The 16,041-nt window shown below is 37.4% G+C and overlaps 1 protein-coding gene across 1 annotated transcript; it reads right to left on the bottom strand.

Annotated features, from left to right (window-relative positions):
- Window positions 1-302: 302 nt before the first annotated feature.
- LOC145073140 (nuclear pore complex protein NUP98B-like) lies at window positions 303-4,300 on the bottom strand. The gene is made up of 7 exons (XM_079019701.1): window positions 4,154-4,300; window positions 3,320-3,514; window positions 2,862-3,065; window positions 1,736-2,637; window positions 1,392-1,502; window positions 1,124-1,256; window positions 303-1,040 (listed from the first exon to the last, which is right to left on the bottom strand). Exons 1-7 carry the CDS (start codon window positions 4,170-4,172, stop codon window positions 520-522), a joined length of 2,085 nt encoding a protein of 694 aa, XP_078875827.1. The 5' UTR covers window positions 4,173-4,300; the 3' UTR covers window positions 303-519.
- Between the last annotated feature and the right edge of the window lie 11,741 nt (window positions 4,301-16,041).

The raw sequence follows: 16,041 nt of genomic DNA, 5'->3' as shown, positions 1-16,041 counted from the left end.
CATCATTGTACTTTGAAATTTTTGTCCATCTATGGCATTATACTTTCAGCTCTTTTCTAATATGATTTTATACTTTGAAATTATACCCAAGCATAATAATGGAAATTGCTTTGTATTTGGATGAAATTGCTATAAACGGGTATATTTTCTTACAATTATGTAATCGGAAGAAATGGGAGTACAATGCTATGATAAACAAATCGATGAAACTACGTTTCTATATCATGAACCTAAGCCTAACATTTAAAACATTTCAATATGTCTATTGTAGTCGACTTCTAGTAAAAACAATAGTAACATCATTGTTAACCACAATACCTTTCCCACTCTCATACATGGTGCTATGATAAACAAATCAATCAAAATACATAAATGTTCTTTGCACTTAACATTTACATTATTGCAAAATACAAATAAGAAGGAAAGAACCATAAAAATTCTTCTAATTACATAAGCAAAATACAAACTCCAATCATTACTACTAGTATCAACATCAATAAATCATCAAGAGAATAGTGTTCAGAAGTGTTGGACTCTAAATTTCCATTCACCTTCAACCGGATCATATGAAATAAACTCACCACCTTGTGCCACCACCTTCTTCTTCAACATCTCTATGTATTTATCAATCTTCAAACCATCCTTGTACTCCACTCCACTTCTTTTATCAATACATTTGATGTTAAGAAGTGTTATCTCAGCTGGTTTATTGAGCCCTTGGCCAATGGGAGGTTTCTTGGTGTCATCCATATACACAATAACCTCTCGGTTATTAAATTGGACAAAACTTTCAAGATCGAGTCTTCTCACATCAGTCTCCCCTAAGAACTTAATACTCCCATAGCCATGGCGCCCAATTACAAAGTCATTAACATGGCTGCAAAACCCTGGCTCAGCCCTTTCTTTTGATTCCAACTCTGAAATTTCAGGTTTTGTGTAGTAGTCAGGGAGTTGAAGTTTTAATGGGACATCAAGCACTGATGGGAACTTTTTTTTCTCTTTGGTTTGATCATTTGAAGAATCATAAACCTTGATATCATCTGAAATATACATAAAGAAATTGTTAGCAACTGAAAGATGAAATATGTGAGCAATAAGATAATGATTGTTAAAAAGAAAGTACCTTTCTCATTTTCATACGTGTTATCTGACAACTTTTGTTTATGCATGTTCCCTTTGATAACCAACTCCCTTGGATTTTCCCTTGGGAAGAATGCAGCAACTGGTATCTCCTTGGTGTCACTAAAAAATGGCATCTGCATAAATAGTTACAAATACAATGTGCAATATTTGATGTGATTTAGTTCCCCTTCTTCTCTTCCCTTATTTTAGTTTAAGAACTAAGAAGGCTTGTTTCTCAAACACAAATTCCAATATTGCAAAATCCTCACCTTTAAACTATTTAGTTTTGGGTCATACTTCTGAACTGGTAGCTTGTTTCTTCTGTACAAATGCCTTGGAGTCAACAAGGGATATTTGACCATGACAGATTTGTCTTTGACCTGTGACAATGCAAAAATGTTCAAATATTAAACTTGGCAATTTCAGTACTATTTGTATTTCACCCTTTTACCATATTGTACTTTAAAAATTCTACCTAAACTATAGCAAATGTCAACCATATACAAAGCAATTTCATTACTAGACAATGCTATAATTGGTTAGATTTTTTAAATTACAATGATGTAATAGAAAAAAAATGAAAGTAGGAAGCAATATATACTTATATACTTACAGGTATGCTGGATATCCCATACTGAATCGATTGAGAACATTCAAAAGACAAGTGAGATATTGGAGGAAGTGTTCCAAATGGATTTTGGTTTTTGCTAGTAATTTGGCTAATAATTCCTGTTGTATTTTCCCCATTATAGTTCTGAGTTGAAGGAGCACAAGGCTTAAAGAATGTTGTTGGTTGATTGAAAGGTGAAACTGAAACAGAGGTAGCAGGTGTAGTCACCATGGTAACTACACCATGAGTGAAAGCTGCAGATGTAGAACAGGTCTGAGTGGGTTGTGAGGTGAAAGGGTTTTTCAAGAGATTTTGATTCAAAGGTTCATGTGACCATGATACTGAGGTGCTTGAAGATGATGGAAACAATGTTGTTGGTTGATTAAAAGTTGAACACAAACCAGAGCTCATAGAGTTAGCAGGTGAAGTCACTATTGGAGTTGGAAAGAAACCACTTGAAGAAGATGGTTTGATAAATGGTGCAAATGTAGGACTTGAAAAACTGGAGGAAGACATTTGAGTGGGTAGTGAAGTGAAAGGATTTTGATTCAAAGGTGCAAATGTGGATGTAAAGGAGGCTGGAGATGTGAGGTTTGTTTTGGAAAGAAATGGGTTGAATGAGTTTAAAGGAGAAGAAGTAAAACTGCTCAAAGAATTGTTTGTAGAAGATAAAAAGTGAAGAGGCTGTGGAGTGGATGTGGGTCCCGGAAACTTCCAGCTCCATGTGGGCGTCTCTGTGGCTACCGAATTGCTTGTTTTTGAAAATGGGTTCGGTGTAATTGGTGTTGAAGAAACTGAAGTGGTGCCCCATGAATTTGTAGAAAAATTAGTAAATGATGATGAGGTAAAAGGAGATAGAGTGGATGATGTTGACTTTATTGCTGTAGAACTTGGACCAAATCCACCTGAAAAAAAAAAAAAAAAAAAAAGTTGTCCTTGGGTTAGTTAGGTTGTACTGTGTTTGACATGCACCGGACTTCTGATGTCTGTAGGACAAAAATTTGCAACTTTTTGTCCCGCCCAAAAATAGGTGAAATAAGTTGTCACGAAGACTTGCTCCTTATATCCCGTCTGTGGAAAAGACGTAAATGCCCTCCTGTTTGTATGTAACTTAAGAAATCAATCATACCTTTTTCGGTGAACTTGTAATCTTCCCACCTTAGTTCTTCATGGCTTTTAGCTTTGTAAACAGGCATGGCAGAAATTGATACAAGTTTCTCTGGATTATACTCAGTCTCAAGGGTTGTTTTGTAATTTGCAATTCTGCTCCCTCTATCTTGGCCACCAAAAGGTGACTTTTGAAGATCAAAAGTTGATCTTGTGGCATTAGCTCCTGAAAAACAGTTAGGATTACAGAAAAAAAGCAACAACCATTAAATAATAAATTCTTGATGTCTACAATTTAATCCTGCAAATAAAAAAGGTTATGACATTCAAAACAACACGCTCTGTAGGATTTGAACCTACGACATTGGGTTTTGAAAACCCATATTCTGCCAAACTGAATTAAGAGCGCTTTTGTGCAAGTATAAACTAGAATTTTAGGAAATCTCAAATGCTAAGAGTAGTAAATTAAAGGATGCTAACCACTGGAAGATGAACTTCCAAAACCGTATGGTGATGAAGCTCCAAATATTGTTGTGGAAGATGAAGGGGATGAGGTTTGAGCATATGTCCAGGTTGAGGTTCCCCCATAATTTGACATTCCTGTTGCATCTACCTTCTGATTGCCTTCTCCAAAAACTAATGGAAACCCAAAAGTACCACTGCTGGAATGCGAATCTGTTGCAACATGCAAAAAAAGGAAGGGATAATGTTAGAAAAAGAGAAAAGACTACCAAACTTCCTTTCTTTCTCATAATGAAGCACAATGCAAACCATAGTTTGTTTTAATTTAGTTAAAAAAGTGAATAAATTGGAAATCGAAGTTTATATGGTTCAAAATCAGTTCATTTTAAACAAATTACTGCAAATACGACCATAGAATACATAAGAGAACAGAACATGGTATGTCAGCACAGTCTATTCATTGCTAATGATGGAGCAAACAAATTCCAGATTTTCAGCGGCTGACATCCTTTGAGATAAAATTATAAACGAAAAGGGAAAACAATCGGTTTGAAAGATCGTGAAATCAAAATTAAAATAATAAATTATACGATAAAACAGTGGAAGAAGAAAAGCTCGGTTCTAGTCAAACTTTATCAAATACGTGATGCGATGAATCAAAACCCTAAACATTTGTCATCGATTATGGCAATCTAGGTACGTTATAGCAAATGCATCTTGCCATTGTGATTACAATATCAGTTCATTAATAATTAGTAAAATTGTGTTTTGTTTTTAAACAGTTCACATATTCTTGAAGCTTTTGAGCGACGGAGTATGATCAGAACAGCAAGCGGGGAAGAAACAACTTACAAGCAGGTGATGTAAACATATTTGAATCGTGTTCCGAATCGAATCGCAATTGAATCAAATACCTTTTTGATGTTCGGGATTTTTCAAATGATGTTGATAAATAGCATGAGTGTTTATATACATGATATTTTGGCGTCAGTGACCGAGTAGCTTCCATATCAAGCTGGGACTTGGGTATGTCATCCGTAGCTTAAGGTTAAAGCTACGCTTCTTTACCGGTTTTCATATTTTAATGATTCAACGCGTCAATGACCGAATGATCGGTTGTCGTTTGCAGTCGCTAGTTTAGTCGTTAATATTTTTTGGGTTGTGTGTCGCTTAAATAAATATTTCTATTCTAATAAAAAAAAAAATTTAAATCTCTTTTGATATGTGATGTTATTAGGCTTCTTAATATGGCACTTATCAACATATTAATTTTCAATTTTAAATTTTTTATTTTAATTAATTGAAGTAATAACATTAAAATTAAAATAAAATTAATACAAATTATAAGATAATTTATTTAAATTAACGATTATAATTTTATATAACTAAAAAAATATTTCTTAATTAATAACTTATTTAAAATAATTAATTAATAATTTTGAGTTTTCACTATAAAAATTTAATTAATTTTGTAACCATGGTTCTCACGGGTTATAAACTAGTAGTGAATATATAAACACTGTCACATTCATATGGAGGGGTACACATCATTATAGGGCTATGTGCTTATTTTTTTGTTCCATAGGTTGTTATACTTTGGATTTGTTTCTGTTTTATTCTTATTTGTTATTTTTTGTTTTTTTAATTTTATTATTTATATGTATTATATTAATATAAAACTAATAAAAATTCATCAAGGTACAACTAGCCAAAACATATACAAGTGCACAACCACAACCACGTTATAACACATCATTTCAGCACATCATCTTGATATCCTACTTCTCATAAGGACACTAGATGAGACTGGTGATACCTCTGACAACAATACAAAATGCTCATCCCCCATCTGCAACCTCACAAAAACATGTCTGATACGACTCATTGTTAGCGGCTACAACCTCACGCGACTACTTGTATCACGAAACACACCTCACTATTGTGTTGTAGAGTATCTTGACTTGACGACACTGTGATGGAAACCTTGTTGGTGAGACGGACAATTCTTTATTTAGGTAGCCCTAATAAACCTCACTAGTGCCTTCGACATCTTAAATCATGTGAATATATTATTCCTATAGGTGATTAGACAAAAAATGTTCAAAGATTTGTTGAAGTGATTTTGGTTTGAATTTTACGAGTTGATTTCAGATTTGGCTTTTATCTTTGATTTCAAGTTTAATTTATGTTTCCTTTTGAACATTGATTTCAGGTTTTACTATGATTTGGTTTTAAGCTTTGTCACACCCCCAAACCGAAATGGCGGAAACGTTCGAGGGTGAAGGACGTCATATGTAGTATCACAGCAATTGCACCATAGTAATCAGAGTAAACACAACCATTACATTGAATATATAAAAAGTATTTACATCTGTTTGCTTCATGTTTTTATACATCAAAAGTAGCAAAAAGAAAGACGAGACTCTATACGCTCCATCTTCTCAAAAGTCTGTCGAGGTACCTATCTACTGATTTCCTGAGAATACAAGCGGTTTTTGAAAGAGTATCAGCATAAAGTTGGTGAGTTCATAAGAAGGTTTTTGTAGTGGAAACCAGTCATTGAATTCTGTAAAAATGTATGCATGTTTCCCAAGATAATCCAATATTTTCTAACATGTATGCTCGTTACTGTATTCTATTTTAAAACCTTGACTACTACTTGTATGTATAGTATGTCTTCTATTTGAAAACCCTGGCTATATGTTCTGTTTAAAAACCTTGGCTACCATCAGTATGTATATTAGTTTTATTATTTAAAATAAAACCGAGTATTGTATCCCTGTAAATCCTCCAGTGTAATGTATAGTAGTTCTATTAATTAAAATAAAACTAATGAAGAATGAAATCTCGTAAACAAAGGTTAGTTTATACTATTGTGAGTCGTATAACCATGCTTGATATGACCTAGTGACCTTTACGACGTTCTTCAAGTGTCGGATATATGACATTTGTCACCCAGACATGCCTGCCTAACTGTAGCTAGCAGTTCAGGTGTGGGATTGTCAGTCCCGAATAGATCTATTCACAAATCTCACGCTCACCTTCCAGGAGACTCTGGTTATACTAAATGATAGGATTTATTACGTACCCTGAAGGGTACAATTGAAGAGATGTCTCACAATCCTGTATTAACTAGTTTACGTGTGGTTCTGAATTGTTCTCTTGTATTTGCATCCGTTTGTATACTTGTAATGTAACAATAATTATACTTAAATAATTATCTAATGTTGTGCTCTTGAAATCCGAAAGTAGTAATGTATATCATAAACTAAACCCGTCATAGTTTATATGTTTGTTAAGGTATAAACTCTGAATTTGTAAAGTTATATATTTAAATCCCAAACTATACCTATTATAGTTTGCATGTATATTGTGTACTTGGTTTGTGTATTGATGTGAAAGGTATACAATTGTGATTGTATGTTGAAAATGTCCCTTATGCTCGACATGTTACAAAAGGGATAAAATATCTAAATATTTCATAAAACATGGAAGTCTTTTGGTTGTATCAATTGCCTAAGTTTTAAACCTATTGAAATTCTTTTGTATAAGTTCACAAAAATCATTTGTGTTTGGCTTGTATCCCCCCTGAAAATGTTAAAAATAGTAAAAGCATAGGAGTATGAACTCACAGTTGGTTGCGTGAAATGTTGGACAACGGAACTGGAAATGACCCTTGAGCTGTCTTACGCGGGATTAACAGGATGCTAATATCAATTAAATACATATATGTATTTTATTAGTGAAACCATTAATTATAGTGTTAGAAAAACAATTGTTTTTGGTTTAGGAATGTTACCGGGACTCGATTGAATCGGGGAAGCGGGTTTTCAGCCAAGTTCACCACCTAAGGAGGATTTACGGCCGTGAAGGGGGGTTTACAGCCGTGAACAGCCTCTTGAAGGTTTACGACCTTTGAAGGTTTGAAGTGTATATGGCCATAAACTCAAGAACAAGTATGTTGGATTTGATAAAAAAAACGTGTTTTAGATGCTCCAACACAACCTCTAGACGTGTTTCTTGATGATTTTTTGAAGAAAAAAAATGTGTTTTAGGTGTTTACGGTCGAGGGGTTAGAGAGAGTGAGGGTGTTTCCGGCCAAGAAGGTTCAAATGAAGGGTAGGGGCTCATATTTGTAAGGGGGCTCCATGGTCGGTGGTGGGGCCACCCGTCACTGGCTGTGAACAACTGTACGGCCATAAACAGGTGTACTAGTTTACATCCATGAACCTCACTTATGCCGGAAACTATTGATTTTCAACGGAGGCTCAGATTTTTTGCACGATCTTGGTTCCGACTCATATATATATATATATATATATATATATATATATATATATATATATATATAATTTAAATTTTATTAATGAAAATTAGCTAGCGATAACGGAAAAAGGTTCGGGTTGTCACATCATCCCCCGTTAGAGGGAATTTCGTCACGAAATTCAAACATAGGATAAAAATATAGAATACAAATCATGGACTCGGAAAGAGACGGGGATACTTCTGTCTCATTTGATCTTCGCGCTCCCAAGTGAATTCAGTTCCCTGCTTCGCATTCCAGCGGACCTTCACTATCGGTATGCGACTTTGTTTTGTTTGTTTGATTTCCCAATCCATGATTTCGACTGACTCTTCCACGAAGTTAAGGTTCTCGTTGATCTCAATCTCATCAAGAGGTATCACAAGGGTTTCGTCGGATAAATACTTTGTAAAGTTCGATATGTGGAAGACAGGATGAATGTTGCTAAGGTCTTGGGGTAAACAAAGTTTGTATGCTACGGGACCGATCCTAAGGAGGATCTCGAATGGTACTATTTATCTCAGATTCAGCTTTCCATGCTTTCCGAATCGTATCATGCCTTTCCATGGTGAGACCTTCAATAGAACACGGTCACCAACTTGTAACTCCAAGGGTTTTTGTCTCTTATCAGCGTAGCTCTTTTGTCTATCTCTTGAAGCTCTTAGTCGATCCCGTATTTGTACGACCTTTACTGTGGTTTCACAGATGATTTCAGGGCCTGTGAGAGTGCTGTAGTGGACTTGCCCCTTGGCTAGCTGTGTGTCACCCACCTCATCCCAACACAGAGGAGATCTGCACTTACGGCCATAAATGGCTTCAAACGACGCATCCCTGATACTGGTATGATAACTGTTGTTGTAGGAGAATTCGACCAAGGGCAAATAAGTGTCCCACGACTTACCAAAATCTATAACACATGCTCTCAACATGTCTTCCAAGGTCTGAATGGTTCTCTCACTCTGCCCATCGGTTTGCGGATGGTAAGTTGTGCTCATATCCAACTTAGTTCCAAGAGCCTTTTGCAGTGACTGCCAAAATCTCAAGGTGAATCTGCTATTCCGATCGGAGATACTGGACACATGCACACCATGTAGGCGAACTATCTCTTGAATGTAGATCCGTGTCAGTCTCTCCATCTTGAAGGTTTCTTTAATTGGCAGGAAGTGAGCGGATTTGGTCAATCAGTCGACAATTACCCATATGGTATCGTACCCACTCAGAGATTTGGTTAATTTAGTGATAAAATCCATCATAATCCTTTCCCACTTCCACTCAGGTATTTCTGGCTGCTGAAGTTGACCTGAGTGTTTTTGATATTCCACTTGCACCTTGGCGCAAGTCAAGCACTTGCCCACGAAAGTAGCGACCTCTGCTTTCATGTTTGGCCACCAATAGAGCTTTTTGAGATCCAGATACATCTTATCTGAACCTGGATGTACAGAGTATCTAGTCTTGTGAGCTTCGTTCATGACAACCTCCCTGTAAGCGCCGAACTTTGGGGTCCAGATCCGTTCCATGAAATAGTGAACTCCGTCTCCTCTGATCTCCAAGTTCTTTTCCATTCCCCTCAAAGCTTCATCTAACATGTTCTCTGGTTTTAAGGCTTCCAGCGGAGCCTCTCTGATTTGAGTGGATAAATGGGAATGGATGGTCATTGTTAGTGCCTTCAGTCTACGACCTGAATACTCTTTCCGGCTGATGGCATCCGCTACCACATTGGCCTTGACGGGGATGGTAGCGTATTTCATACTCATAATCACTAAGTAGCTCTACCCACCACCATTTCCTCATGTGCAATTCTTTCTGATCAAAGATATGTTGTAGGCTCTTATGGTCGGTGAAGACAGTACACTTGGTTCCGTAGAGATAATGTCTCCATATCTTTAATGCGAAGACCACTGCTCCCAACTCCAGGTCGTGAGTTGTATAGTTGACCTCGTGTGCTTTTGGCTGTCTCGAGTCATAAGCAATGACTTTTCCTCGTTGCATGAGCACACATCCTAGGACCTGATTGGATGCATCACAGTAGACCACGAAGTTCTCCGTCCCTTCAGGCAGAGACAAGATAGGTGCGTTGCATAGGGTCTGCTTTAATGTTTGAAACATAGTGTCTTGTTTTTCTCCCCAACAAAAGGGTACAACTTTCTGATTCAGGCTGGTTAAAGGCTTAGCAATCCTAGAGAAATTCTACATAAATCTGTGACAGTAGCAAGCGAGACCCAAGAATTGACGGATTTCTGTGGGCGTCTTCGGTGCGGAACAATTCTCTATCGCTTTGATCTTGGAAGGGTCCACATGTACGCCTTCCTCACTAACCACGTGACCGGGAAAAGTTACCTTTCGGATCCATAATTCGCACTTAGAGAATTTCGCATACAACTTCTCCGCCCTTAGAGTTTCTAACACTAGCCTCAAGTGTTGTCTATGATTTTCCTCGCTTTGGGAATAGACAAGTGTATCATCAATGAACACTATCACGAACTTTTCTAGGAAAGGGCGGCACACCCGATTCATCAGATCCATGAATATCGCCGATGCGTTGGTTAGACCAAAGGGCATTACCACAAACTCGTAGTGACCATATCGAGTCCGAAATGATGTCTTGGGAACATCATTTTCATGGACTTGTAGCTGATGGTACCCTGATCTTTGGTTCATTTTCAAGAAGTAGCCGGCTCCTTGAAGTTTATTGAAGACGTCTTCGATTATGGGTATGCGATAATGGTTTTTTGATGGTAAGCTTGTTCAGTTCGCGATAATCTATGCACATCTGAAATGATCCATCTTTCTTACAAATGGCAATGGGGCGGGTTCGGGGCGAGGCATGGTTTCCTAAACCCGCCCCGATATCTTTCGGGTATCGTATAGGGGCGCCCCGTTGGGTTCGGGTTTTCCCGTCGGGTTTCGGGTATCTTATCTGTGACAACCCGAAATTTTCTATCCAGTACACTTGTTCAAATCTATCAAAAATAGCCTCGTTTAGCTAACTTTTAGCAATGTTTGGAGTCTATTTGAGTGTTCTAAACCTAGTACAATTAAGGTAGGAGCCTAGAAATGGGATAACACGATGCATATCAAGAGAAATCAGACCAAACACTCCAACACATGGAGTGTGCGGTCGCACACTTGAGTGTACGGCCACACACAGGTGTGTGCGGCCGCACACCCACTCCAGCCACACACACACACCTATAAATATAACCCTTAGTCATTTTTTAACACTTTTTACCACTCCTTCAAAGCTGGAACTCGAAATCATCTCAAGTATCATCCAACTTTTCACTCCAATCTTTAAACAAGTAAGTGATTCATCCTTGGATTAGCTAATACACAACCATAACTAGCCTTCCCCTCTACTTTGATCCATGAAAACACCTACTTGGTGTTAAATCTTCAAAAACAGCAAGAACACACACTTCCTCTTTGGACTATAACTGCACTTTTAAGCCCCTAAATCGGGCATACACTTGAAATAACTTGATATAAGCTAAGGATCCTTGAAGTTATGCATGAAAAATGCATTTTCACATGATCTTCAAGTGTGTACGGCCGCACACACCTAGTGTAACCACACACACACTTTTAAGGGTCCAAAATAGCAACAAACTACCATTCCGACTAAGCAATGGTCAAAACACCTTCCGTAGAACATTCCTAAGGCTTGGAAATATGTTTTGGCACACTTCACAGGGAGTGTGCGGCCGCACACACACCCTGGCCGCACACTCTGTCCGCACACACACTAAAACTTTGGTTTTGTAGCCTTACACTTCAATATAGGACCATACACCCCTTATGTGCAACCATATGTGTGGGTAACACTTAGTTCTAAGTGTTTTTTATGTCCCTATCCCCATTAGTGGTTATATACATTATATGTAGTCATATATGTGTAATTATATGTTAAATAGGATTCGTTTGTGCTCAAGACTCCAATTGACACCCAACAATCCTATATCGATCTTTCATTCGAGTTACTCACTACAGGTGAGTTCATAGCCCTTAATTAACCTTTTAAATGTTTTTAAATGCTTTTATCGGGGGGGGGGGGGGATACAAGTTGAATCATACTACTTATTATATCAACCACATGTGATTAATAACTAGCACACAAAAGGATTTACTACACTTTTAGCTGTTTTACCAAGTATACTACTTCATAATGGTTTCTCAAAACGTTTTTTTACATGTTAAACTCTTTATCAAACTGTCTTACTTACTATATCTTTCCTTTCAAACTCTGTTACAATTGTGTTTCAAACAAAGGATTTCTTATACTTTAAAAATGTTCTTATCAAACAAACTGCTTTCAAATCATTTTATAAACTGACATCAAGTCATCAATTCTTATTTATTTAACTTTTCAAAAGTTTTACAAAACTTCTTTTATACTTTTATATTGTCAATTTCATGCCTATATATATATATATATATATATATATATATAGTTATATAAATATTGTTTAAAGGACTTAGGACTGCTACCTCGCTTTAATTCCTTTTTCCTTGTTTGGATGTGGCCTTAGGGTATCGGTTATTTGTCTGAATGTCGTCTAAATATTAGTTATATATTCTGTATACATATATAGACATAAAAGTTCTATCAGTCAATTCAGTACCTTTGGGTAGCAAAGGCATACTTTCAGTTATACACATACAATACTAGCAACTATAATAGGTATAGTTAGGAGATACTACTTACTATTCCTAGTACAAGGAATCACACAAGGGTCAGTTCATTCATGAGTCTATACTAATACATACTATGAAGAGATACTAATACATACTATGAAGAGATACTAATACATACTATAAGGAGATACTAATACATACTATGAAGAGATACTAATACATACTATAGGAAGAGATACCATTATATACTATATGGATCGATATTTATACTTACTATATGGGACTAACCATTCTACACCCGACTGTTAGCTATAGTGGGAAAATGCACATCGACGGATGTTTACGGTTGTACGGTTCGGCGAATTACCACGTCGTGTTTATCCTAGTGCGAAAGGATACGATTTAAATAATTATATTATTTTCCTTATTACCTTTATATTGTGACACATTCACATAATCGATGAGGTAGACTATACTTTTATAATAATAGATATACTGGGGAAAAACTTTCATTTTTACAATGATGCATACTTACAAAACAGTCGGGTCTTGGTAGAAGACTATTTTTTTTATACCAGTAGGAAATATGGGATTTTCTAGGGTTTTCATATATATATATATATATATATATATATACAAAATTATTCTTCAAACATTTACAAGTCTTTTCTTTACAGTTTTACTAATCAATGAAACTAAAATACTTATAAATTCACCTGCTTAAATGTTGATCTACGCTTTCAAAATAACTTGTATTCTCAGGTCACCAGTAGACATGTATGATGACCAGGTTTTGAGAAGATGGAGGAGTCAAGACTCCTCTTTCATTTTGATTACTTATTTTCCTGTCTTATACTATGAAAGAACACACATATACTAAAATCTTACTATTAATGCAATGGATGATGTTGTTGCTTGTTTACTACTTTACACTATTGTGATACTTTACATGATGTCCTCCACCCCAAAACGTTTTCGTCGTTCTTGGTTTTAGGGTGTGACAGATTGGTATCAGAGCATTGTTTATAGTGAATTCGTGTATATCAACCCATAAAAGATATACAGACTATAAATACAATGGGATTAAAATACTCTGACCAAGAGTTTATACTTTTTAATAATAAAATATTTAACTAAGTATACATGCCTGCATTCATACTAAAATCAGTGTCACAATGACAAGAACAAAAGTATTACAATTGTTGAGTATCACAACTAAGCTCGGGGATGTATAGTCAGTCCTGGGAGTGGCATAGCATGATCAACTATGCTGTTCCAAGGAGTGATTAACATATGCCCAATAATGGTTGTGATATGGCAACAAGTCTAAAAACTTACCAACACTACTACAATGAGAACACTAGAATAGAACATAAGTCTAAAATACTATAGTAGTATTTTGTGTTACTATAATTACTTAATTGAGAACTAAAAGGATCTTCATTACTAATTCGATAATTGCTAAGTGGATATGCTAAGGTTATATGTAACTAGGATGTCATAGACTTAGAATCTATGAAATTTTGTTTTACCCTGTTCCTTGTGAATTTGGAGTTAGGGTCACTTATTCGAAGGGCTATCCTGTTTTCATTACATATAACTGGTATGCACTTTACAAATAGTGATGTAACTAGTGAAGATTATCTAATAATTATCTAGTTAGTTCGTCTAATAATTATTTCCTTACCCCAATTCTCGCATAGATAACATGGCTGGACCCCATCCCCACGGCGACTCGTACCTTCCAAACGAAGGCAATGCTGGGTGGTTTGGAGAAGAACCAGAGGATGATCATCCAATCCCTTTGGATGATCACCATGCTGAAGGCTTTTCGGATGGTGCTAACTCCGAGTCCGAGGTTGAGAATCTACCCCCGGTAGCTCCCATCCCAATTCCTAACCCTCGTTCGACTTTTCAAGGCCCGACGCCTCCTTGGGTAGAATTCTTGGAGACATGGAGCGAAGAGCAAGATCAGCCCATTCCATTCAACGGAGACCGAAGCTTCTATAACCTAAGAGAGGGAAGCTCAACAGATAGGGTTCTGCCAATCCTGATCCATAGAGTTTCCCGAAACGAAATCCAGGGCAAGACAACTCTCCATCGCATTACAGAGGTTGACGCCAATGCAAGAATGCATACCATCTGCACCAATCGTCTTGAAAACACTCGTGAGAGATCTGAGAGAGACCATGAGACCCTGCTACAAGCACTAGCTGAAACTCGAGCCGAAGTCATAGAGCTCCGAGTACACCAGAGGGTGTATGAAAGATACCTGCTTGATATGGAACGTCAACTACCTGAACTGAGGGTTCACCATAGGGGTGACCATCACCAGTAGGAGATGCTTTACTTTCCTTCCTTGTTTTAAGGAACCGTGTTCCTGTGTATATCCTAGGTAGCACTTTTCTATGTAACTATATTGTACTGTAAGTACTTTTGGTTAGACCTTCCTACTGTCAAAGACTTTTCTACCTCCAGATATGTTGTAAGACCTACTACAAGGTCAATTTTACAAACTTATTACATCTTAAACATCAATGATATTGACAGTCGGCTAATTTCTGTGTCACTCTTTGTTCAAATACTTTCATCATACTTTCATTGGAGTCTATCTGAAACCCCCTCTAGTCAAGTTATTGGGCTATAGTAATTTAAATCCAGGATCATTTCCAATTCTCTTTCAAAGGTTGGATCATGTTATCCACCAACCAATAATACCCTGTTTTGGACGGAAAACATCTTGAGACCATTCTATGAACTTACTTCCACTCCTTACTAGGACTGCATCATAGGGATGTAGGTCAAACCATCGAGAACATACTTCTACTCTTTACATGAATGATCGAAATACATCTAGGTTCAAACATAATCACTCACGAACTCCTTTCCTTTCGTATAACAGAATCATGTCGTCATCCAGAAATAGTCAGCCGAGCAACAAAACCCTTATCCTTCATATCGACGCTGCTACATTCCAAGCCGCGGTAACAGCCGTCGTGACAGCTGTCCTTGAAAACCTCAACTCTGGCAACGCAAACAAGACTGAAAAAGGGGTTGACAATTCCGATCATTGTGCCAATCCGGGAAACCAACAAATGATAACAGTCACGGGCTTGCAAAGCCGTAAAACCGAGAAGAAGAAACGAATGCGCCAAGCCCAAAAGGAGTGCAAGCGATCCCAAAGACTTGCCATACAACAACAACAAGTGGCAACCCCTGCCATTTCAGCACCGATCAGACCATACGAGGGAAAACTTCCGAAATGTAACAAGTGTAGCTTTCATCATATTGGGGCTTGCCATGAAATGCAATGTTGCAATTGCCACAAAATAGGGCACCATGCCCGTAGCTGTGGAGCACCGGCACGATCCATCACTCAAGTCCCTGATAGCGGGGTCAGCCCGGCATACTATGGTGGTGGTGAAACTGGACACAATAAATGGAACTGCCCAAAGGGGAAGAACAAAGAAAACACTCATGTCCACAGAACTCTGACTCGACACATCACTTCCACCACCGATGCTGGTACTAGCCAGATATGTCACCAATGCGGTGAGATTGGACACCTCAAAAAGGATTGTCCGATAACAAAGAACTCCGGCGCAGACGGGAAGATACTAAGGATCACAGCCGCATGAGAGACTACTCCGGACCCACGTCAAAGTAATTAAGGCGTTCGTTGTAACAGGCTCATAAACTGTTTAAAACTAGTGCAACTCAAGTCTTATCTTTTGCGAGATCCCGTCAGTCAAGGAACCCTCGTGCTGCGTATACTTGCCTTTTGCTGTATACCTTGTTCGCAGTA

This window comes from Lactuca serriola, chromosome 9, assembly GCF_051521515.1.
Source record: "Lactuca serriola cultivar US96UC23 chromosome 9, Lser_US96UC23_V15, whole genome shotgun sequence".
NCBI lineage: Eukaryota > Viridiplantae > Streptophyta > Magnoliopsida > Asterales > Asteraceae > Lactuca > Lactuca serriola.
The sequence above is the reverse complement of the archived record's forward strand: the minus strand, read 5'-3'. Positions and strand labels throughout refer to the sequence as shown.

What these genes read in the sequence shown, in the direction of transcription:
- LOC145073140 (XM_079019701.1), bottom strand. An exon ending in TGGAAGTTCATCTTCCAGTG is followed by an intron (nt 3,066 to 3,319) that starts GTTAGCATCCTT and finishes ACTGTTTTTCAG; the next exon opens with GAGCTAATGCCACAAGATCA. An exon ending in CAAAACTAAATAGTTTAAAG is followed by an intron (nt 1,257 to 1,391) that starts GTGAGGATTTTG and finishes CTATTTATGCAG; the next exon opens with ATGCCATTTTTTAGTGACAC.